Source organism: Myotis davidii, unplaced genomic scaffold (assembly GCF_000327345.1).
Source record: "Myotis davidii unplaced genomic scaffold, ASM32734v1 scaffold38, whole genome shotgun sequence".
Lineage (NCBI taxonomy): Eukaryota > Metazoa > Chordata > Mammalia > Chiroptera > Vespertilionidae > Myotis > Myotis davidii.
In genome coordinates, this window is record NW_006291383.1 from 7,027,759 (window position 1) to 7,054,641 (window position 26,883).

Sequence of the window (26,883 nt, forward strand, 5' to 3'; positions counted from 1 at the left end):
AAACCAGCCCTGGCTGGGTAGCTCAGTTGGTTAGAACATCATCTCAACACACCACGGTTGCAGGTTTGATCCCCTATCGAGGGCACATACAAGGGTTTTCTCTGTCTCTCTCATCAAAAAGGAAAGAAAAGATGAAATCACAGCTCAAGTCTCCAGGGAGCTAAAGAATTAAAAATGACAGATGACTATGACAACTTACACCACAGGTTCAAAACACAAGGAGTGGTATACTGGTGTTAAAATTACCAGTAATAAAATAATAGCAGTTCAGTAGAACAAAGAGCTTTTTAAAGTCCTATATAATTATACAGACCCAGGCAAAAGATTCTTAAAAATTGAAATTGTGCTTCTTCAGTCTGTATCTTTTTATTCTGGAAGACTTCAGTTTCCTAAAGTTTGATCATTTCAAAAACTGAGGTAATATGGGCTACAATTCACATTATTCAAATACTTCAATTGGCCTATCGTTACTGTTTGAAAATCAATCACTTTCTACACCTCTAATCTACTCCTAGCCACATTCCAAGTGCCCACTGAAAACCTTTTCAATCTCCCCAAATACCTAATCCCAATCTGTAAATGATCCTGACTAGGCCTCTTCGCTAAAATGATTATCTGATACTTCAACTTTCTTCTTTACCTTGAAATTTCTCTAATCATCTTCATGTTTGTTTTCCATCTTGGGATTGGGGGAATCTCTCTTCACTTCTTCATGTGTCTGTGTGTGCTTGATTTCAGCCTATGTCTTCTAGGACTTCCCATCAGCATTTAACACCTTTCTTGTATCTTTCATCATCTTCCTTCTTTTTCACCTTTCCTCTAAGTTCACAAATGCAACTAAACCCTGGAACTTAAAACACTTCTTCAATCCTAACTGCTCCTCAAATTGTTCTCCCATTCTCCTTTACTTCATTATAATTTCTAAGTATTTACTTAGTGCATTTTAATTTTTAAAAGGTTTTCAAAGTGAAAAGTAATTTCTAATTATAAAATAGAAATTATCTCCAATCCTACATTCTGGAGATTATTACCATTAAGATATGGGAATATATCTTACCAGTACTTTCTCATTGGCTATGACTGTGATTCAGCAATGTATGTTATCATACAATGCTTCATATCCTAGATGAGTTCTTGTCTTCCTTTTGTTACTCATTATATATGAGGTATTTTCCCCAAATGATTAAAAAACATTTCTAGCCCTAACTGGTTTGGCTCAGTGGATGGAGCGTCGGCCTGCGGACTGAAGGGTCCCAGGTTCGATTCCGGTTGGGGGCGTGTACCTTGGTTGCGGGCACATCCCCAGTAGGGTGTGCAGGAGGCAGCTGATCGATGTTTCTCTCTCATCGATGTTTCTAACTTTCTATATCTCTCACTTCCTCTCTGTAAAAAATCAATAAAATATATTTTTAAAAAACATTTCTAATGACTGCAGTATACTCAATCATATGGATGTAATATAATAATTTTATTTTCTCTAGTTTTTTTTAATATATATTTTTATTGATTTCAGAGAGGAAGGGAGAGAGAAATAGAAACATCAATGATAAGATTTATTTATCAGCTGCCTCCTGCACGCCCCCTACTGGGGATCGAACCCACAACCCAGGCATGTGTGCTTGACTGGAATTGAACCTGGGACCCTCCAGTTTGCAGGCCGAAGCTTTATCACTGAGCCAAACCACCTAGGGCTCTTTAGGGGATTTTGGGGGCAATTTTTATTTCCATCAGATAGACTGCCAGAATAGAATAGCTGGATCAATGTATGCAAATATATTCAAAACTGAAATACTGATGGTTAAATTAAAAATACGTATTTTTAAAGGTAATAATTTATTTCTTTTCCCATTGGCTAGATAAGAAAATGCTCAGTTCACCATAAAGTTTTTAAATATTTTTAAATCACTGAAATTTGGTAAATAAAAATGTTAATATTCATCCTGGCTGGTGTGGCTCAGGTTTGATTCCTGGCAAGGGTACATGCCCAGGTTGAGGTTCAATCCATAGTCAGGGTGTGTGCAGGAGGCAACTGATCAAAGTTTCTCTTTCATATTAATGTTTCTCTCTCTCCCTCAAAATCAATAAAAACATGTTTTTTAAAAAATATTAATGTTCAACAAAATTTCACTTACAGACCATTTGCGTTTCTTCTTCCATAACAATATATGTCTTTTGTACATTTTTCTATTGCATGAGAATAGTTTTCCTTATTATTTGGAAAAGCTTCTTATAATAATCTGAGGATATTAAGTTTTTATCTTTCATATTGGTTAAATACGTCATTTGCTTTTAATTCTATATTTTTTAAAATATGAAAGTTTATATTTCTATGTAATTAAATATATTAAAAAGTAAGTTAACCAGTCATATTTTCCCCTGGAGGTTTTATAGTTTCATTTTTTTAAAATCAATTTTAAAATCAACCTGGAATCAATCAACTCTGATCTTGGGATGAGCTGAAACTCTAACCTGATTTTTCTTTTTCACACATCCAATCATCCCTGAATTAATTAGTTTAACACCTCACTCTCTTATGCAGTATTTGACGAGTGTAAAATAACCCATCTCTTAAAAACATTTTTTTCAACTTCTGTGACAATGCTTTTCTAATCTTATGGTCCCACCTCTAACCACTCCTTCATTTTGACCTTTTCCTCCCATTCACTAAATATTGGTCCCTAAGGTACTATTCTTTATTTTTTTTAATAGATTTTATTGATTTTTTTACAGAGAGGAAGGGAAAGCGATAGTTAGAAACATCGATGAGAGAGAAACATCAATCAGCTGCCTCCTGCACACCCTCTACTGGAGATGTGCCCACAACCAAGGTACATGCCCTTGACCAGAATCGAACCTGGAACCCTTCAGTCTGCAGGCTGATGCTCTATCCACTGAGCCAAACCAGTTAGGACAGGTACTATTCTTGTTTTCCTTTTCCTTCTCTTCAGATTTTCACCTATAGTCTCAAATTCCATGATTTCAATGATCTCTAAAATGATTCCCAAGTCAGAAACTCTAATCTTTGTCATGTCCCCATCTGAATTATCAAACTAAATGCAGGAAATATTGGCTCTGTGAATGACATTGCTATCCTCCCAGGCAATTTAATTTTTCTTCTCCCTTGTGCCTCTTGACACTCGTTATCTAAGTCTCACTGATTTTTTTAGAGAGAGAGGGAGGAAGGAAGGAAGAAAAACAGAGAGAGAAGGAGAAACACACACCCCAAATGGGAATGAAGACCAATCCTCTAACGTAGGTATGTGCCTTGATGGGGAACAAAACCTGAGACCTCCAACCAACTGAGCCACTCCACCTAGGGCTCCAACTTTCTTTCTTTTTAATCCTCACCAGAGGATATTTTTCCACTGAATTTTTAGAGTGGAAGAGAGAGGGAAAAACAGAGAGAAACATCAATGGGAGAGAAACACATCAATTGGTTGCCTCCTGCATGTGCCCCGGACCAGGGCTTGGGCCAGGAGGAGCCTACAACTGAGGTACATGCCCTTAACTGGAATCGAATCCGGGACCCTTTGGTCCACAGGCCAAGTATCCACTGAGCCAAACTGGGTAGTGCCCAACTTTCAATTAGTCTACTTTCAGTCAAACACTGAAGATTTCCAATAAAACACTGTGTTCTTCTCCAACCCCATGATTATTTTCCTTTCTTCCACCTAGAACTCCTGCCTCTCTCCAATTCCCCCAAGACATGCATACCCAAGTTATAACTATGCCTTATGATCTTAGGTCAAATGCTATTTCTTCCATGAAGCTTTTAAATATTTTATACAATGATTTACATTATTATAATAAAATAAAAAGTTCAAAAAAGATTCAAACTAGCTCTCAAGTAAAAGAATATGGGATAAAGATGCAAGGCTGAATTTTCAAAAAAACGACTGTTATTTAACTTGATAGATTTCCTATAATAATTTGTTGTAATCTAAGAAACATGTCTTGCCCTGGCAGGTGTACTCAATGGTAAGAGCATCAGCACCAGAGGTTTGATTCTGGTCAAGAGCACATACCTGGGTTGTAGGTCTGATCCCCGCTCCCAGCAAGCAACTGATAGGTGTGTCTCTGTCGCGTCTATGCTTCTCTCTCTCCCCCCCACTTCTCCCCTTTCCCTTCCACTCTCTCTAAAAAAATAATCAATGGAAAAAGTATCCTCACGCCTCAGGTGTCTTTATATTAGTGCAGCAGCAGGAGCATCACCAGGAAACTTGTGAGAAAAGCAAATCTTGGGCTCCATCCACCCCAGATGCAACTAATCAAAAACTGAAGATGAGACTTAGCAATCTGTGGTTCAACAAGTCCTCCAGTAGATTCTAATGCACTCTGCAGTTTGAGGAACTAGCACTGGTGGTTTACTTTAAGCTCCCTTTTTAAAAACTGTTTATTGTTCAAAGTATTACAGATGTCCCCTTTTTATCCCCATAACTCCATCTACCCCATCCCTTCCCCACCCACACCACCCTACCTTCACCACACTATTGTCTGTATCCAGGGGTTATGCATATATGCACATAAGCTCTTTGCTAATCTCTCCCCACAAACTGTGTGTGTGAAACTAAAACCTGAAAATGGGATTTTGAAAACCAACACTGGAAACCAATACATTATTTAGAACTGTCAGTGGGAACTCATCACACTATTGTCTTTACTACTCTGGCCAAGCGGTTTAGTAGGTTGGAGCATTCTTTCCATACACCAAAAGGTTACAGGTTCAATTCCCAGTCAGGGCACATACCTAGGTTGAGGGTTGAATCCCCGATTAGTGCATGTATAGGAGGCAACCAATCAATATTTCTCTCACATTAATGTTTATTTCTCTTTCTCTCTCTTTCTCCTTCCTGCTCAAATCAATAAAAACATATCCTTGGTGAGGATAAAAAAAATAAATAAAAGCAATTAGTTACTGCCTAGCCAATGTGGCTCAGTGGTTGCACACTGACCTATGAACCAGGAGGTCATAATTTTGATTCCCAGGCAGGGCACATACCCAGTTTGCAGGCTCAATCCCCAGTAGGGGGCATACAGAAAGCAGGTGATACATGATTCTCTCTCATCACTGATGTTTCTATCTCTCTCTCTCCCTTCCTCTCTGAAATCAAGAAAAATATATTTTTTAAAAACGCAATTTGCTACTCATTAAGATGTTTATTTCTCTTTCTCTCTCTTTCTTCCTCCTTCCTGCTCAAATCAATAAAAACATATCCTTGGTGAAGATAAAAAAAATAAATAACAGCAATTAGTTACTGCCTAGCCAATGTGGCTGAGTGGTTGCACACTGACCTATGAACCAGGAGGTCATACTTTTGATTCCCAGGCAGGGCACATACCCAGTTTGCAGGCTCAATCCCCAGTAGGGGGCATACAGAAAGCAGGTGATACATGATTCTCTCTCATCACTGATGTTTCTATCTCTCTCTCTCCCTTCCTCTCTGAAATCAAGAAAAATATATTTTTTAAAAACGCAATTTGCTACTCATTATGTGATACTGTAGCTTTTTTCCTTTGTTCCTGAGAAATATAAAACATCCAGATATGCTATGGGAGGAAACAGACCAACAAGACTACAATGATGATACACACAGTGCTTGAATTAGGACATAAAGGTAAACAACCTAAAGCTGTTTAGTAAACTTCTTAAATGATAGCTGGGACAGGGAGGAGCAGAAGCCATTGCTCATTGGATATATTAGTGCCCCTGTGTGTGCACGCTTGTGCGCGCTCTCTCTCTGCTTTTCAGTCATATAGTTATAAAATCTGCAAATAAAAGAAAAAGGGGTAAAGCCAGTCGTAGCCGTAATTGTTATGTAGTAACTCTAAACAGCATTTGACAGTTTACAAAATGCATTTCAAACCAATCATCTCAGAGATATACTCTCTGAAATAAAAGATAATGTAAAGGAATTCATACTTAACATAAAAGACATGCTCAAGCCCTGGCTAGTGCTCAATGGTTAGTGCATCAGCCTGCAGAGTGAAGGGTCACGAGTTGGATTCCCCATCAAGGGTACATACTTCAGTTGCAAGTTCCCCCATCTTGGTAGGGGTACATGTGGGAGGCAAACGATGTATCTGTCTCACATGGATGTTTCTCTCTCTCTCCCCGCCTCCCCCACAACCTTTCTCTCCCTCCCTTCCATTCTTTAGAAATCAATGGAAAAAATATCCTCGAGTGAGGATAAAAAAGAAGAAAAAAAGGGCATGTTCAAAACTAGTCTGGCAGTCTCAGAAATTTAGAAGACACTTTACCTGAGATTACTTATAAACGATGATTCACTTGGGAAGATGTAAAACACTGATTAAATAAATGGCATAAAACTAGGGCTATAGCAATGCTTTTGCAAGAAATTTAGACTTGTCTAGAGTGGTTTCATAAAGGTATTATAAGAAAGAATTGCAAAAATGAAACAACAGAGTGGCATAACAGAACTTTTCAATGGACATATAAAATTATATCACACTCTCACTTATTAATACAAAAATATAGGTTTATTATACAAAACAGGAGTTAACTGACCAAAGCAAACAGAAATATTAAAATATTTTTATGGGGAAAAATTTTTATAGGGGAAATTTCAGGAATTCAAGAAATCTTCTATTAAATATAAAACTAAAAGAGGCACAAAAACATAAGTTATCTTCCAGTTTACAGAGACATTTATGTAATTTTAAGAAATGTTTGTTGCTTTGTAATCACAGTGAGAAATAAAATAGTTATTTTTCTCTGGCCAAGAAGTTACTACCCCTTAATATCCTATACTTCTTTTGAGATTAGAAGATGATTCTTTGTCACAGGAGTGACTTTGTGAAGGCAGATCTCCATTATGTAAAACACAACAGCTTTATAAACTTTGATTTTCCTAAAAATCTTAATGAGTTATCTTTTTTAAACTTTTTATTATGAAATTTTTATTCATCACAAAAGCAAATAGAGTGCTGGCTGGTGTGGCTCAGTTGATTAGGTGTGGTCCTGTTTACCAAAAGGTTGCTGGGTTGTGGGCTGGATCCTCGGTGGGGGATCATGCAGGAAGTAGGCGATTGATGCTACTCTCTCACTTCCATATTTCTCTCTCTCCCCCTCCCTCTTCCTTCCTCTCTCTCTAAATATCAATAAAAATATATCTTTAAAGGTAAATAGACAAGTACAACAAAATCATCTCCTTTCCTAACTTTATCTCCCATTGCTGGTTTCCAGAAAAACCAATAAACACTACTTTAAAGTCTGTTAAGTCGATTAACACAACCCAGGCATTCAATAGTTGCAGGCCTAGACTGAAGGCAGATAGGCACATGAAAGCGCTGAATCTAGGCTAAGAGCAAACATCTGGTTCAAATCTCTGCCCCTGCCAATGAAGGCCCAGGAGATATTATAGCTAGTGGTGAACTTTATATGTACCCAATCCTTATATTTTTAGCTTTCCTAGAAAATAAATTTTACATCCTAACTATGGCCCTGGGATTCTGAACTCCTTGCCTTTGAAAAAAAAAAAGCCAATATATTAACTTTCTACAAGCTGAACGAAGTATTAGCAATTTGGGTATCCTTGGCCTACACCAGAAAACTGCAGTCAGATAAGCTAAGAGTCCTGAATCTTTTATAAATAATTCCTTTCTTACCATGAGCCCTGAATTTTTTAAAAATATATTTTTATTGGTTTCATAGAGGAAGGAAGAGATAGAAACATCACTGATGAGAGAGAATCATGGATCGTCCACCTCCTGCATACCCCCCAGTCGGGACTGAGCCCGCGACCCAGGCATGTGCCCTTGAATGGAATGGAACCTGGGACCCTTCGGTCCACAGGCTGACGCTCTATCCACTGAGACAAACTGGCCAGGGTGAGCCCTGAATTTTTTGACAGTCATTTATTCTTATATCAATCTGAACTTGAAGTTTTGACTAAAATGAATATCTTTTTCTGCATTCTTAATAAATAAGTAAAATCTTACCTTGTTTCCTCCTTGGGCCTGGAGCCATCATCATTCTGTGAAGCACCTTTAACATCAATAAAATTTAAAGAGAAAATGAGTTTCAAAGTGGTTTTCATGTTTTTCCTAAACATGGTATGTAAGCAAAGCCTTTTACTAAATCTTTCTAGTAAAGAACATACTAGAATTTAAATTGCAACATGACATTTAAAAGGAATATGTGATAAATATTAGGACTGAAATAAAAGTTTTATCAAAATTTTGTGCAAATGTGGATTCCATGTAAGAAATATTAATTAACCAAGGTATATTACTCCTGGGCTACTTCTGCCTTTCTTAAAATATACGTTTGCTTAATTTGAATATAAATCTAATTATTTTTAGCCATTTTTGTATTCCAATTATCTTACTAAAAAAGTGCTGATCACCAGCAGAATAATTAATAAAATAGGTTCTGAAAACAGAAAAACCAGTAACATATCTCTAGTGCTGGGGCCTGGAAAACAGCTTCAAGAATAGGGAAGGCACAAATGGGTGTTAAAGTAGCCAAGAATGAATGCTACAATGTTCACACTTTCTTCAAATCTTATTCATGGGAACTATCTCTAGGATTCAGTAAGGGGCTATATACTATAAAGTATAAAACATTAGAAGAAGGCTACTAGAGGTAGGCACCCTGCCACAAAAACAAAGAAGAAAAAAAAACTATAAAATGAAGAAACAAGAACTCAACTTTAACAGTCCTGGTCCATATAGTTAAAGAACAATAGCCCCTTATGAATATGGGCATAATTTCAAACAGTGAAATAATCACTTTATTATTCCAAAGCATAAGTAATAGATTAATTAACTCCTTATGAGATGCTGAGTCACCACTATACTACACAGCAAAGTTGGCAAGCATCTCATCTGGTATACAAATATTACATTTAAAAAAAATAAATCTTTATTGTTGAAAGTATTACATATGTCCCCCAAATATTGCATTTTTTAAAAATGTTAGAAATGAATAGATTAAATGTGGTATATCTATGCAATAGAAAACTATCCTATTTAATAAAAGCCTATGTGGTTGTCACGCCCTTACGTCATGACGCCCTCAGCAATCACCAGGAGGCTACATGCACAGTGGGCACGCGGGGGGGAGGGGGGAGACGGACACGGGACGGGGGCTTGATGGCTGCGTGTGCTGCGCAAAGGCAGGGCCCATGGCTCCACGTGGCGTGGAGGCGGGACCCCTGGCTCCAGCCTACCTCTTTAGGGCAATCCATTGAGGAGCCCAGAATGAGTGGGCAGGGCCTACCTCTTTGGGGTGATCAATTGTGGGGCTCCTGCACTGTAAGAGGGCACAGGCCAGGCTGGGGGACACCCCCCCCGGCAAGTACACAAATTTTGTGCACTAGACCTCTAATTCAGCAATAAAAAGGAATGAACTACTGAAACATGCTGTAGTGGATTAATCTAAAAAACATGCTAAGTGAAAAAAACCTGACACAAAAGACCACATATTGTATGATTTCATTTATGTAACATGTCTAGAAAAGACAAAATTTTAAAGACAAACTAGATTAGTGGTTGCCTGAGCCTGAGGTGAGAACAGGATTTCCTATAAATAGGCTAGGGAGGGATCTTACTGGGAGATGAAAATGCTCTAAACCCAATTTATAGTACTGGTTGGATTATTCAAATAAATTACTAAAAACCATTAAATTATATAGCTGAAATGGGTGAATTTTATGAAATATAAAATACATATCAATAAAGCTGTTAAAAATAGTTTTAAGACATGATACAATGATATAATTTTGTTTTATAAGAATTTTTCTTATATGGAATACATTCCCTTAAAAGAGCTGATAAATAAAACAGAAATGAAATCAGAAAATCAAAATATCCAGCATAAGTTACTAAAATAGGTCAATTAGTATCCTACTTTTCTAAAAAATTAAGAAAACCATGTGGAACAAACCATTTAAACCTACCAGTAACTACTACTTCTAAACTTTCTCATTTACTATTGTAAAGCATGGATTGAAGGGTCTATGTAGGATATCTTATGAGCATACATAAAAATTTTCAAATGTTAAGTCAAATTTTTAAAATACCATTACAGCAAAGTTTCTCTCTGTAAAACAATTAGTTGGTACTCAGGCCCAATTGACATCTGGTAAATTCAAATAAAATTGGTAGAGCAAAAAATTTAGGCTAGCTTCTTAGAATGTATTATGCTGATCAAAAAACATTAGATGTATTCACACATGAAAATGGCTATTGAGCCTAAAATTGATGCAAGAAAGTCTAAAGCAAGAAAGAATAAAATAAAAATGTAATGGAATATACACATAAGAACCAAAGGTCACATATGCCCAAAAATATCCCCAAATTCATTTTGGGATATATCTCCAGAGATATATATGTTAAATAATATAGATCTTCATAAGAATATTTTATAATCCTATTTTATAATCAAAATTTAATAGTAAAATTTCTCTTTAGGAAAACTAATGTCTTTGACAATAATACTTTTTGGTGCTTCTTGTTGGGTGTCATATTTGGGAAGAGAGATGTAAAATACTCCACTACCAACCTCCAAAGAACTAAAAATAGAACTAAAAATAAATGAATAGGAAGCTCTTATAGATATTAACAACTGCCCACATTCAATTTGTTGAGTTAACTTATATCTGAGGACTATAGGAAAGTCTACCAACTAGCAATAAAGGCTTCTTCCCAGAGACTTACAAAAGCAGAATAACTCTGTATTAACTACAGGAAAACACCAGGGCAAATTATGTGGTTACTTTCTAAATCAGCGAAATAAGGAAGAGCATCAAGTGTCTCTCTCAAGTCTTGCTCTTGCTCTCGTGCTTTCTCTCCTTGCCTCCTTCCCCTCCCCATGTCCCTCCCTCCCTTCCACTGTCTCTAAAAATCAATGGGAAAAATATCCTCAGGTGAGGCTTAACAAAGAGAGAGAGAGAGAGAGAGAGAGAGAGAGAGATCAATGTGAGAGAAACACATGGATTGGTTGCTTCCTGCATATGAACCGGGCTGGGCCAGGAATCAAACCAGCAACCCTCAGGTGTGTGGGCCAATGCTCTAACCACTAGGCATATTGGCCAGGGCATAAAGCTCTCTGGTTTTTAAATAAAGTTTGAAGTAAAGTGGGAAGAACAAATAAGCATGCTGAGTAAATTTTGTTTCATTTGAAAAAGGTTTACATATATAACTGCCATTTTAGAAAAATATAACCAACAAAAAGAATGAATCAAAAATTCATAAGTACCAAAAGAGATAATGCTGAATCATTAGGAAAATCCAACATTCACAATATATCCAAATATACGGCAAGCTATATTATTTGACTACTTTTATATCCAAATTCAGGCAGTGATTTTTTTATTAACATTACTTAATCAATAAAAAATATCAAAGTCTACAAGAACAGATTTCATTATAAGAATCACCAATGGTCGGCTGGCATGGCTCAGTAGTTGAGTGTTGACCTATGAACCAAGAGGTTACGGTTAGATTCCCAATCAGAGCATATGTGGGTTCTGGGCTCGATCCTGAGTGTGGGTTGTGCAGAAGGCAGCCAATTAATGATTCTCACCATTTATGTTTCTAACTCCCTCTTTCTTCCTCTCTGAAATAATTTTTCAAAAAGAACCAACTATGTATTTTTCCACAAAGACTTCTGACTGAATATACTCAGGAGGAAAAAATCTAAAAATCTATAAAATTAGAAAAATATTGGAATACCAAAGCTATGCCCCACTCCACCCCAAGTTCTAATCCAACCAAACAATGCCCAGTTGCTAAAAACTCAATTTTAGTGCTAAACTCTAGTTTTCATTTCTGACTTGTAAGTTACAGAAATGGAACCAATCAAAGAAAAATAGAAGTTTAATTCCCACCGCACGTACTTGTGGGCTGAACTGGGTTTTGTTTGTTATCTCACAACTAACTCATGATTTAATTTAAAGTTGCTAAGTTTTAAGTGTGTTATTGGAAAGAAAATGAAACATAATGCTTCACAACATTATGAGTTAAATTAGTATACATGTAAATACACCAACATTATACCTACAATATGATAAGCATTAAAAAAAAAAAAGTAGCTATTATAGCTGGCAACTCTAATCTTAAAATCCACTATGATTTACTTCCCAGTTAAAAACTCTTTACTTCAGCCCTAACTGGTTTGGCTCAGTCGATAGAGCATCAGTCTGCGGACTGAAAGGTCCCAGGTTCAATTCTGGTCAAGGGCATGTACCTTGGTTGCGGGCACATCCCCAATTAGGAGTGTGCAGGAGGCAGCTGGTCGATGTTTCTAGCTCTCTATCCCTCTCCCTTCCTCTCTGTAAAAACCAATAAAATATATTTTTTAAAAAAACCTCTTTACTTCAAGAAATCATGTTAAATTCTGCCAATTATTTTCCTACTTGAGTGGTAAACTGATGACATAAATGTGAACTTCTGTAGATAATAAACAATAAAGTCATAAATATAAATAAGCAGTTTAGATTCTACTCTGAAATATGAAGACTAACATGCTTTACTTTTGTTAATTATGAAATATTTGGCATTAATAATAGTTTCAAATTTGTAGGGAATAAACAGGAAGCTATAAAAACAGGGTCAGAGCAGTTTAGCAATGTGATTTAATTATTTATATTATCTTCCAGAGCTCAAATTTATAGAAAAAAGAACTATTATAGAATACTATTATAGAATTATTATAGTATTATAGAATACTATTATAGAATATGAATAGCTGTCAATTAAAATGAAGATATCAATTCTGAAGCAGTATGACCATTTCAGAAATTTCTCTTCATCCTCATTAACCCCAAAGAAACCATCTGGAAGATATATCAGGACTACCTGTAAGGCCCTGCTATTAAAAAAGATAATGAGTTGCCGAAACCGGTTTGGCTCAGTGGATAGAGCATCGGCCTGCGGACTAAAGTGTCCCAGGTTCGATTCCGGGCAAGGGCACGTACCTGGGTTGCGGGCACATCCCCAGTAGGGGGTGTGCAGGAGGCAGCTGATCGATGTCTCTCTCTCATCGATGTTTCTAACTCTCTATCTCTCTCCCTTCCTCTCTGTAAAAAATCAATAAAAAATATTTTAAAAAAAAGATAATGAGTTAAAGAGGAAGTAGGAAGTCTTCCAAAGTAGAAACAGAAGAATAGCACCTGACAACTATAAAATGTTTCATAATGCAGTTTCTAAGTAAACAAAAAGAACTTTGTCAGGCATGAATCTGTTCTTTGTGCTGCAGTCTCTAAAAATCAGATTCAGCCTGGCTGGCATGAGCATCGACCTATGAACCAGGTCAGTGTTTCATTCCCAGTCAGGGCACATGCCTGGGTTGTGGGCTCAATCCCCAGTGGGGGCATGCAAGAGGCAGCTAATCAATGATTCTCTCATTATTGATGTTCCTATCTCTCTCTCTCCCTCTCTGAAATCACTACAAATATATTTTAAAAAAGAAAGTATCTTTCTAAAAAAAAAAAAGAAAATTCACCTAGTACATGAAAAGTGATGGAAATATCTAAAGAGAATCCACTGGGAAGTAGTTTTATTAAGCATGCTAACTCTGCAGGCACAACTTGGGTGCTATCAAACTTTCAATTTATAGTTCATGTTTACTCCCTTTAATAAACACTAGGAAACCATAAACTGTAAGATATACCAGCATTCATGTAATGAATTGGTTTTTTCATTATTATAACACAAAGGCATCTCTACATAAATAGAAGAGAGGTGGCAAATGAATTTCAGCTTGTATTGGCTGTCTGGTACAGTACTAATAAAGATTTCGAGTCAAATTTAAATTTAAACACACACTGCTACAGACAATAAACTATGTCTGCCATATGCCACCTTAACAGCTATCATTGGCCTAGAGAATAAATATTTTATAAATCAATTTATTACCCATAGGGACAACTGTGATTCAACTTTTATTTGGCTAGCCTTTCAACTTACAGAAAGACATCTAATTCATACAAACAATGCCCTAAAAGGAAAATGTTTTCAATTATCAATGTCTCTTTTTAAAAAGAAAATAATGGTGAAGCTTGTGTGGCTCAGTGGATTGATTGTCCCGTGCACCACACAGGTCGCTGGTTCGATTCTTGGGCAGGGCATATGCCTGGGTTGCAGGCTTGATCCACAGTAGGGGGCCTGCAGGAGGCAGCCAATCTATGTTTCTCTATCATCAATGTTTCTATCTTCCCTCACTCTCCCTTTTTCTCTTTCTAAAACAATCAATAAAAACATACTAAAAAAATTCCTTAAAGTAAAAATAAAAAGGAAACAATGTCTTAAATGTGAAAAGAATAATAAAAATTACATGCAGCACACTGAACTGGCTAATGTAAGAAGAATCATTAATGACCCTATACAAAAAGCGATTACTTACTTTCTGAACATGTAGCTTCACCATTGGTAACAACTTCAGATTCTAACTGCAGCCCATCAAGACAAACTGACAAGTCTCCTATTGTCTCTGTTGGTTCTTTGTCACCTACAAGCTGTAAAGTCACAACTACTTTCTCAACTGCAAGAGAATAAATTATAGAACAAATGGTCATTTTTTTTCTTTAAGTCATCTTAACTTAAAAACTTAATGTCAGGGAAAAAAATCTACACATTGATTATTTTTCCCTTTAAGTCATCTTAACTGTTAAAAACAATGTGAAAAAAAAATCACATATGTGTATATAAATTGTTTTAATATTCTTCACTCAGGGTTTCAGATCTTATGACACAAAAACATTTTAAAAATAGAATTTGCTAACACTTAATAACATAAAATGCTAAATAGCTCAATGATCACATTTACTATATACATGCCATCCTTATATAAAATGAGCCAGCAGGGCCCTAGCTGGTTTATCTCAGTGGACAGAGTGTTGGCTGCAGACTGAAGGGTCCCAGGTTCAATTCTAGTTAGGGCACATGCCCAGGGTTGCAGACTAGAATCCTAGTAGGGGGCGTGCAGAAGGCAGCTGATCAATGATTCTCTTATCATTAATGTTTCTATCTCTCTCACTCCCTCTCCTTCCTCTCTGAGATAAATAAAAACATATTTTAAAAAAATGAGCCAGGACAATAAAATGAGCCAGCAGGACAACCAAGAAAATTCAGCAACATATGTCTGATTTATATTGACTGCCAACATATCACTTAAGAATGGATTGCTCGCACTGACTGGTTTAGCTCAGTGGATAGAGCGTTGACCTTCGGACTGAAGGGTCCCGGGTTCGATTCGGGTCAGGGGCATGTACTGGCACATCCCCAGTGGGGGGTGTGTAGGAAGCAGCTGATTGATGTTTCTCTCTCATCAATGTTTCTAACTCTCTATCCCTCCCCCTTCCTCTCTGTAAAAAAATCAATAAAATATATTTAAAAAACAAAGAATGGATTGCTCTGGCCGGTGTTGCTCAATTGGTTGGGTGTCACCCATACACCAAAAGGTTGCTGATTTAATTCCTGGTCAGGACACATGCCCAGGTTTCAAACTCTATTCCCAGTAGGGGGAGTACAGGAGTAAGCCAATGTTCTCACATCAATTTTTCCCTTTCCCTGTCCCTTCTTCTCTCTCTAAAATTCAAATTTAAAAATATTTTTTAAAAAGAATGAATTATATATCACCCTAAACCAGTATGACTCAGTTGGTTGGAGAGTCCCATAAACCAAAAGGTGGCAGGTTCATTTCCTAGTCAAGGCACATAATCAGGTTGTGGGTTCATACCCGGTGGATGGGGACACGTGCATGAAGCAACCTATCAATGTTTCTCTCTCACATCTCTCTGTCTCTCTCCCTTCCTCTCTCTAAAATCAATTAAATATATATATATTAAATATATATGTGTAAATATATATTTAATATATATATAGTTGCTTAAAAAATGGATTGTATCTCATAAGTTCTAACCAAGAAATAAAATTCTTAGAAGTATGTTTTAGATAGTCAAGGTACAGAAAATGTTTTAAAATCATAATATATTAAAACAAACATGTTTCAAGTTTTCATATATGTATATTTAACAAAGATATATACATATAAACACACACAGATCAAAAGTAGGTTTACAGTTGTGAGTATATGAAACTCTTCATTCTTATTATTTCATTTTCCATAAAATAACTGTAAACCTACTTTTGCCCCATCCTATATAAATAAAAACAACCATCTAAAACGAGGAAATTTTGTCCAGTAAGTGTGGCCCAGTGACTGAGCATCAACCTATGAACCAGGAGGTCACAGTTTGATTCCCAGTCAGGGCACATGCTCGGGTTTCTAGCTTGATCCCCAGTGTAGGGCATCTCTCATCATTGATGTTTCTATCTCTCTCCCTCTCTCTCTTTGAAATCAATAAAAATATATTTTAAAAATAAAATAAATGAGGACGTTTTTATTTTTTTATTTTATTTTTTTAATATATTTTATTGATTTTTTTACAGAGAGGAAGGGAGAGAGATAGAGAGTTAGAAACATCGATGAGAGAGAAACATCGATCAGCTGCCTCCTGCACATCTCCCACTGGAGATGTGCCCGCAACCAAGGCACATGCCCCCGACCGGAATCGAACCTGGGACCCTTCAGTCCGCAGGCCGACGCTCCATCCACTGAGCCAAACCGGTTTTGGCAAAATGAGGAAGTTTTTAAAATGAGCATTTGGAAAAGAAAATCTATCAAAATATTAACATTTGTCTCTCTGACGTTGGGATTGTTTTTTTCCTTCATCTCTGCTCTGTATTTTATAGTTTTCCATAATTGAGTATGCAGTACTTTAATAAATATCTATTAAATAAGTGAATATTTATTTAAGACTTTGAATACAAAAGGAATGGCCAAACCAACGTTACTCAGAATGCTTTAAATAATTCAAGATTCTTCTCCCTGTTAATAATTAAAAATAGTGAACATAGTCATTCTGGATGTTTGGCATATGAATTTCCTGTAGAAAAAAGAAACTGAGCATAATTTCTATCACTTTTACATACATACGTTTCATATTGTTTGACTTTAATGTTTCATAGATATCTAGTGCAGCAGTTCCCAATAAAACATCAGATTTCAGTGTCTGGTGACTCCACACGCGAAAATGTAATTTACTCATAGGGGTGACGATACTAAAAATGAAGGTGAAAAAAACTTTTTCATTAAATATCACAAAGGAATGCTACATAAATTACAATTAAGTTTTAATGTCTACAATCCTACTGTGCCCCTCATAGTTTACTGTATAACTAATATTGCCTATGTTCCATAACCTTATGAAAAACACCTGGATGTTACATGCTTGCATGATCATTTTCCCTTGTAAATGAACTATAGTGGCAACTTCATCCATGCACTGTCAACAAAAGTGAAACTGCTCATCATGCTATAAATTTGGAAAACTAGTTTTAGTAGTATAAAAAAGTGAACTTATAAACTAAATCCTTATTTTACTTCATGTAGTGTGCTCAGCTTGAGATTACTTCATTTAATCTTCAAAGCAACCCTATGAGATGGGATTTAGCATGTTCATCTTCCGATATAGAAACTCCCATTTAGAAGGTTAAGCACATTGCCCAATATCATACAGCCAGTCAGTGGCAGACTGTAATCTGAACAAGGTCTATCATTAAAATATATATTAAAAAGTTCCTCAGTCAACTATATAATGATTTCAGGATTATGATACCTTACATTTCACACTGCTGAAGACAAATTGTCCAGGACAACTGTCAAATATAGACTCACTCATGCCATGCTAAATGCCAATAACAAATGCTATCTGTAATGGTAATTTCCAAAGCAAACTTTGGGAAATCTGTATTTATAATAAATTATATTCAAACTATTTGAGTCATCAATTAGAAAAACAGGAACACTATAAAATCTACCATAGTCCTATGGTTCAAAGCTAGGAAGACAAAATCTTGAAAGCTTTTAATATACCTCATTCTCTCTAAATCTTGATCAAATTTTGGGGAACAAATAAACACTCTTCTCCTTAGAAGTCCACCTAATGCCTATAATCCCATCATCATATTTCTACCACCATTTTAATAGTAGCAGGTAGTACTTAAAACAAACTAAAATATTTTCACTTAATATTGCCTCTCTTTTTTGGTTGTGGTGGTAGTAGTGTGTGTGTAGGGGTGTAATATAATGTATTAATTCTCTTAAAAATTCTCAAATGTTACTTTCAGGAAAACATATAGTATATACAGGGTGCCCCCAAAAGGTGTATACACCCTTTACAGCTGATAGCTCAATTGATGTTTCTTTCTTTTCAGATTTAACCCATTGGCATTAATAATTATTCAAAGTGTGTATACATTTTGGGGGGCACCCTGCAGTAAGAAAACATTTCTCTATTAGTCATCTGGGAAATCATAATGGAGATGGAATACAAGAACAGATAAATTTAATATAACTTTAATTTGAGAAGATAAAGTATACTGTCAAAGATGGTCTTATCTTAATTATTTCAATTCAACTCTAGAGAAGTCTGAAAAGTCTGCTAGCACAACAATGGAAGCTGTTAAAATCACAAGCCAATCTGCTGCAAATTAAAAATTCAGGAGAACATGAGCTATGTGTTCCCTAAACATCTGGGCTAAATAACAGTACTACCATATGGTACTACTTCAAAAGTTCCTTTTTTCTTAATGTTTTAAGCACTGAGGAGTTCATGTCATTATCAGCTTGGGAGTCTCAAAGTATGTATATAGTGAGCACAGATAGCAGTTGGTAGAAAGTTGATGAGCATTCAGTCTATTATTCATTATAGAGGTTGTGACATTTTATAGATTTCATTTCATTTTTGTGAAAATTTTACTCATATACTGTTTAGTTTAAATTCAATCTCTAATGAGCCACTAATTAAAAACAAAGTCTAAGAAATATTAATATTGAAATGAATACAAATGTGGATCATTACAATACTTCTTTCTGTAAATAGGCCTCAAAATGATCTTCAATAAATTCATGAATTTCGCTCGAACAAAATTATCATAAAGTACATTAAGGTGCCTCAGATCTTCAAAAATCCTTGTTAAAGAATAATATAGGTAATAAAGATTAAAGTAAAAAGAATAAATAGGCATATTCAATTTGCTTTGTTTTACTAGGGATAAATACTATCCACATAAGCATGTATCATGTGAAGAAAAGAGCTTTTAGTTTCAAATGCCTCATCTGACCATTTAGAAAAACTTTTTTTAAAGTCACTGGTTTACTTCTTTGAGGGGAAAAAAAAACAAGAAATCCAAATGTTAGGTAATGAAAGCAATTTGTGTACCATTAGGTACTAGAGGCCCGGTACATGAAATTCGTGCACTTGGCCTGGCCTGCGCCCTCTTGGACATCTTTAGTGCTACCGCAGATGCGGGAAAGGCTCCTGCCACTGCCTCTGCACTCACCAGCCGTTAGCTCGGTTTCTGGCTCAGTGGCTCTCCCCTTGTGGGAGCACACTGACCATCAGGGGGCAGCTCCTGTGTGAAGCATCTGCCCCCTGGTGGTCAGTGCGCATCATAGTGACCGGTTGTTCCGCTGTTTGGTCAATTTGCATATTAGCCTTTTATTATTTAGGACAGCTGTGGGCAAACAACAGCCCGCAGGCCGGATCCGGCCCGTTTGAAATAAAACTATTGAAAAAAACAACTGTACCCTTTTATGTAAGGATGTTTACTTTGAATTTATATTAGTTCACACAAACACTCCATCCATGCTTTTGTTCAGGCCCTCCGGTCCAGTTTAAGAACCCATTGTGGCCCTCGAGTCAAAAAGTTTGCCCACCCCTGATTTAGGATGTGACAACTAGTTACATTTAAACTACATTTTTATATACATTTGGTCGCCAAACCAAATATTTTAAAATCCATTTGTTGAGCTGGCTTGGTGTGGTTCAGTGGTTGAATGTCAACCCATGAACAGGATGCCATGGTTTGATTCCCAGTCAGGGAACATGCCTGGTTATGGGCTTGATCCCCAGAAAGGGGAGTGCAGGAGGCAGCCAATCAATGAGTCTCTATCATCATTGATGTTTCTCTCTCTTTCTCTTCCTTCTTCTCTCTGAAATCAATGAAAACATTTTTTAATCCATTTGTTGATAAATCATACGAAAAAAGCCTAATATGCAAATTGTCCCCTCGATGGGAAGTTCAACAGGGAGCGGCCCCTCCCCCTCAACCAGCCCTGCCCCTGATTGCCCCTCCCCACCCCAATCAGGGGCCAGGCTGGCAGGACAACCTCCTGCATCCCCTCCCCCCCAACCCGGCCCCAATCAGGCGGGCCAGCCAGACCCACCCATATACAAATTCATGCACTGGACCTCTAGTTTAACCTATAATTTCCTTCAATGAGTGCTCAAAACCAACATTTGAGGCTTTGTCAATAGTGTTGAAATTGAGCTACATCCTACATCTATTAATTAATATTGGAGAGAACACTAATATATAAACATATGCACATGGATATATATTGTAACAGTGTCTAACAGCACAGTATTAGAAACCAACTGATCAATAGGGAACTAGTAAAATAAGTGATAGTCCATTCATACTCAGGAATATTATGTAGCTATATAAGGGAAGTCAGACCTCTATGTACTCAGCTAAAAATATACCCATGTTATGTGAACTAGGTATAAAAACAAAGTTGTAGAAGAAAACATATAGTATAATTTTTTTAAAGGAAGAAATTCCCTGTGTAGGTACTATGTGAGCATCATAATAAAACAAAACTATCTTTTAAAATTAAATTAAAAAATAAAGTGAGCTACTCGTAGTCCTCTATTTCAAACCCTAACTTAAGTAAACAGCTATTAAGAATGGCCATGACCATGGGTTCCCCCAGCTGTTATTCAGGGGCAATAGCGATAATATCATCAATTAAACTGGAGAAAGTAGAGGAGAGACTAGAAAAACAGAAATATCTAAAGAGAAACAAAAAGGGAACTAGAGGAAGGAGTCCTAAGATGGGGGAAAAAGATGAAAGAGAGGAAAGAAGCAAAGAAAACAAGTGAAACCTTTTTAAAGCTGCATTTCTCAGCTACTAAACAAAATATACTATAGAAAATACTTTCAAACCTACACTGTAAGGGGTTGCTTCCATTTGGGGCTGTTTGTATTGTTACATTTTTCTGTCTTCTTTGACTGTCCATCTACTGTAACTTCCACATAAGGACTTGGTCCAAACCAATTCTTTTTATTTTCTTTAAGTTTTGCTGAAATGACTAAAAGAAAAGAAAAAACATTTCAATATTTGAGTTGATAGTGTGATAGTTCATCTTCAAATCACTTTAATTTCATAAAGGTTATTTAAGCATTATTAACATGCTTACTCAGAGGAGCAGGCTTATTCTAATATTTACTAATTTTATTCACTCATGAATATTTTCTCCCATTCCAGTAAATTAATATAGGACTTCCCCAGACCATCCATCCAAACTCCCATCAGTATCATTGGTATAGTAGCCCACTATCATTATCAATCATCCCAGAACTCTGAGGTCAATTAAATAGTGTACTGATACTCCGGCCAGTGTGGCTCAGTGGTTGAGCAGCGATCTATAAACCAGGAGGTCATATGCCTGGGTTTCGGCTCGATCCACAGTAGGGGGCATTCAGAAGGCAGCAGATTACTGATTCTCTCTCATCACTGATGTTCTATCTCTCTCTCTCTCTTCCTTCTCTATGAAATTTTAAAAAAAATTTAAAAAGTGTTTCTCCCCTCCACCCCGGCCCCCAAAAGTATACTGATAAACTTGGTCAACAAATATTTAAATGTCTACCATGTGTCAGATATTGCTCTAAACTGTGGATAGAGCAGTTTACAATAGAAAAGGCATTGGCTCTCAAGAAAATGAGATCCTAGTTAGAGAAAAATTCTTGTGAAAAAAACAAACTAATGTGGCAGAATGGCTTGATAGTAAGGAAGATCTCTGAGGAAGTACTTTTACAAAGCATCTAAATGGCAAGGAGCTAGTCATGTGAAGACTGGAGTTGTGAACAGAGTTTGGCATATCCAAGGAAAAGTACAGCAAGTGGGAAGAATGGTAAATGAAATCACATTAGGGTGTTAAGCCAAGATAAGGAATTTGGATTTTATTTAAGCATGCTGGAAAGCCACTGGAAGAACAGTTACAAACTAGGATTACTTTTGTCATCTCATAGATCTCATTATATTAGCAAGAGCTTGCTACATTGTGCATCTTGAGATACTGACTCCTTAGCTTTAACCCTTGAGTTAGTCACTTTTGCCATAAATAGCCCTGTCCAACCCCCTTGGACGGTACAACAAATATATGCCAGTCTAGCAGAGCACCCCATGGTTTCCACAAGTAACAACGCATTGCTTCCATACAAACTAGGTGATCATAGCCAAGGAAATACTCTACCCCCTAGATATCTACTCTAGCAGAGAAGTTTAGAGTAGCAGTCACCAACCAGTGGTCCGCAGACCACTGATGGTCTGTCAGGTCTGAAAAGTTGGCGACCACTGGTTTAGAGAATGCCATTGCCCATCAAGGTGAAGGGACCATTTGTAGATGCTAGCAAAGTTTGTATAGCAGCTACCCAAGGAGCTCAATATACAGTACAAATCACAGATAGTCTGAGCATCCTAGCAGGCATAGTTCCAGATGGCAGCCCTGAATCTCTTGACTTCACACAGATCTAATAATTCTGTCCTTTTGTGTTTCTGTGCCTTTTTGGTGGCATTCCAACTAGCCATAGACTTACTATTCTAATGATGTATGCACATTCAATAAAGTAGAACTTCATCATTACTTTGAAATGCTTTTTATAATAAAGTTCAATCTAATTTGAAATCAATATTCATTATCAAAAAAAAAAAAGGCCCAGTTGCAGTCGCTCAGTGGTTAAGCATTGACCTATGACCCAGGAGGTCATGGTTCGATTCCCAGTCAGGGTACATGCCCAGGTTGCGGGCTCGATCCCCAGTCTGGGGGGCGTTTAGGGGGTAACTGATCAACGATTCTCTCTCATCACTGATGTTTCTCTCTTCCTCTCTGAAATCAATAAAAATATATTTTAAAAAAGAAGGAAAAGTTATAAGAGATAATGCCAGAACGGCAGGCAGTAAGGAGCCACTGAGGACATTTAAGTAAAAGAGTACTATTCAACAAATTTACTGGGTGCCTGTAACACATCAGGTATTATTATGGGCACTGAGGAAACAGATGATCAGATTAACACTCAAACATCATTCTTCTGCTGTGGGAAAAATAAGTTAAAGGGAGACAAAAGTAGGGGATAAGAGGCTAAATAGAGTCATTTTAATCAAGAAATAGACGGTGGTTGCCCTGGCCAGTTTTCTCAGTGGTCAGAATGTTGACCTTGGGACCCAAGGGTCTGGATTCAATTCCACCTTGGTTACAAGTTCCCCAGCCCTAGTAGGGGTGAATGCAGGAGGCAGCCAATTGATGTGTTTCTCTCACACAGATGTTTCTCTTTGTCTCCCTCCTCCCTCCCTTCCACACTCTCTCTAGAAATCAATGGAAAAAATATCCTCTGTGGGGATTAAAAAAAATTTTTGAAAGTGGTTTGGACTAAGGTGATGAACATGGATATGGGGAAAAATAACTATTTCCTAAGGAGAACCAATAGGATTAGATTGCATGTGGAAGTCAGGAAAAGAAGCAACAAGGATAACTAGTTCCCAGGTTTCTGGCATGAGTAGCTGGATAGAAGATGGTATCATTTAATAATATGGAAAAGAACATGATTGAGGAGAGTGGAATGGGCAAAAAATCAAGAGTTTAATAATGAGTGTATAAAATTTGAGATGCTTATGGGACATCTAAGGGGAACACTAAGTAAGAAGTATTTTTCAGAACAGAATAGTATAATCAAGTGGAGACCAGACCCATCTCTGATTAATGTGTACTATAAAGCTCAAGTACTTAATACAGAACCAAATTCAATCATAGGATTGCCACAGAAAAATATAAAATTCCTATTTTTAATTCGTTTATAGTCTGAGAAAAGAGGAAACAAGCCCAAACAATTATGCAAAAATATTACGTTTCTGGGGGCTCTTGTGGTCCTCTGAAACTAATTAAATCTAGAACAAAGAGCAACTGCAGACCTGATAGGAAGAAAATATTCTGCCCTTAATGGCTTTTTAGGGTTCAAACTTTTGAAAGCTATTTTGCCACATAACACCACCCAATCTCACAAAGTCATTTCAGGAAACTTTAAATGGGTAAATGAAAGAGGAAGGAAACTAACACCAACTATTAGAATTTACGGTGTGTATGATGCTTATTGTCATTCCAATACTCATCATGACTATTCTGTGAGATAGGTAATATCATCTTAATTTTTAAAATATATTTTATTGATTTCAGAGAGGAAGGGAAAGGGAGAGAGAGTTAGAAACATCAATGATGAGAGAGCATCATTGATCTTGCATGCCCCACACTGAGGATTGAGCCTGCAACTAGGACATGTATCCTGACCGGGAATCGAACCCTAACCTCCTGGTTCATAGATCCATGCTCAAACACTGAGCCACGCTAGCCAGGCATCATCTTAATTTTAGAGAATCTCAATGATTCCCTAATGCCAGCAAAATTAAGTTTTAACTCTCGTGGGGCATTTTATATTGTTTACTATGTACTCCCAGCCTCCTCCAATACCAAATCCCACCCAGCCCGTAGTATTCTAACCACCAGCAACTGCTGTTCCTCACAAAGGCCATGCACTTTCATGCCTCTATGTGCTACACCCACCCTTTTCCACCCAATAAAATCCTACTTCTTAAAAGACAAATGCCCCTTCTCTTTGATTGAATACTTCTTTAAATCTAAGAAGTTAATTGTTCCTGCCTCTATGCTTCCATAGCATTTTCATATTTATATATGTCTCCTACAGCTTTTCATTTCTAGTTTTTTAGTAAGTGTATTACGTAGTTTATATTTGGTTTAATTCACCCTGTAATAACCTTCATGGCAAGGATGTAGCCAGTCTTTATCACTCCTATAGCACTTAGTGATTTAAACCTGAGAAACATTTAAAACATTTGTTGAACCAAATGATTAGTTATAGTAGAAAACAAGTTTCCCTGCTTTATGTTCTGTGTCTGTCTGTCTGTCTGTCTCTCTCTCTCTCTCTAAGCTAAAAGTTCTAAAAGCCTAAAAATAATAAGAAACGGTAGATAAACAAAACCACTTCTGTTCTGAAGGTCAGGGCTTTGAATTAATTTCAGTCCTTCACCTTACTTCTCTGGTGCAAAATAAAAACTCTGATAATTTAAATATTAAAAAAAAAGTGACTCCAATTTATCTAACTATTTTGGCAACCTGGAGACTATTGAGAACAGAGTAAAATAAGTAAGGGTGCTGAGACCAGTAAATTAGCCTTATGATGGGCTGATAAGAGATGAAACCAGTTAGGCAAGGGCTACCTCTATGGGTCAGAAGACATGACAGGCCTCTGTGGCAAAACTATGTCTTAAATATGAAGGACCAAGCAATCAGAGTTAAACACATGGTAGTCTAGTAAATTTGGGGAAATACAATAATATTTAATTCCAATTAGTAATAACTAAAATCAAGATGGTTTCTCTTCCTCAAATGATGAGTTATGAGTAAAGACTGAGACTAAGAAATTTCTAGAAAATACCGAAGTACTTATTTTGCCAACATAGTATAATGTGTGCATATAGCAAACATCAAATAATACACAGATAAATTTAGTATAGCTGAGGTTATATATAGAACATAATTAAACAGGAAATGGCTAGAGAAAAGGATGTAAAAAAACAGATTTACGTCCCAGATAAGGGACCCACACAACAGGATTAGAGAAAAAGAGTACATGATCCAGGAAATGCAAAAGTAAAAATCAGCAGAATCTAATATGGACAGGGATATAAAGGATAATGGAAAAAGAGGTAAGAAAATTTTAAATATGTGATCCAACAAGTTAGTCTTTTGATAGTAATGTTTACACTTACATTCTGGCCATAAATTAAACTTTTACAATAAATAATGGTCTTTCCCAAAACAGTACCATTCTTACCAGTCATTTTGGCTCCTTTTTAAAATCCTACCTAATAATAGAGAAACATGGTAATTAACTGTAACTTCGCTACCCTTCCCATTGGCTAATCAGCAAGATATGCAAATTAACTGCCAGCCAAGATGGCGGCCAGCAGCCAGGCAGCTGAAGCAAACAGGAGGCTTGCTTGCTCTAGTGATGGAGGAAGCCAAGATTCCCCGCCTGCCGCAGCCCAGCTCTGAGCTCCGGATGAAACAATGTTGCAATTATAGAACCTAAACAAACCCCAGGTACCTGCTTTCAGTCAGCAGGGCCTCAGAGCTCAGAGCGGCCAGTGATGACAACAGAGTTTCAATTATAGAATCTAAACAAACCCAGGTACCTGCTTTCAGCCGGCAACAGCCTCAGAGCTGGAGCCGGCTCTCAGCTCTAGTGACAGCTATAGAAGGTAAATAAATCCCAGAATAAACAAACAAACAAACAAACAAACAAACAAAAAACAGAAAAGAAGGAGAAGCTGGGAGCTTCAGTTGCCTGCCAGCCTGAAAACGGCCCTCAGCTCCTTACCCAGACTGGCCAGGCACCCCAGTGGGGACCCCCACAATGAAGGGGGTGTGACCAGTTGCATACAGCCATCATCCCCTCCTCCAGGCTGGCCAGGCACCCAAGGGAGACCCCCACCCTGATCCGGGACACCCTTCAGGGTAAACTAGCCAGCCCCCACCTGTGCACCAGGCCTCTATCCTGTATAGTAAAAGGGTAATATGCAAACTGACCCTAACAGCAGAACGACTGGGAATGTCTGGTCACTATGACACACACTGACCACCAGGGGGCAGATGCTCAATCCAGGAGCTGTCTTCTGGTGGTCAGTGTGCTCCCACAGGGGGAGCTCTGCTCAGCCAC

The 26,883-nt window shown here is 37.1% G+C and overlaps 1 protein-coding gene across 5 annotated transcripts in view; it reads right to left on the reverse strand.

Moving 5' to 3' along the window:
- Positions 1 to 26,883, reverse strand: part of ITCH (itchy E3 ubiquitin protein ligase) — a 120,935-nt gene that overhangs the window by 56,253 nt on the left and 37,799 nt on the right. For 4 of the 5 annotated variants that reach the window (XM_015564486.1, XM_015564485.1, XM_015564487.1 and 1 more), the window contains 4 exons: positions 21,044 to 21,185; positions 16,964 to 17,088; positions 14,369 to 14,506; positions 7,960 to 8,014 (listed from right to left, as the gene is read on the reverse strand). In XM_015564486.1, the coding sequence (XP_015419972.1) occupies positions 7,960 to 8,014; positions 14,369 to 14,506; positions 16,964 to 17,088; positions 21,044 to 21,185 (460 nt within the window). The remainder of the gene's footprint in view (positions 1 to 7,959; positions 8,015 to 14,368; positions 14,507 to 16,963; positions 17,089 to 21,043; positions 21,186 to 26,883) is intronic. The other variant, XM_006764581.2, reaches the window with a different exon arrangement.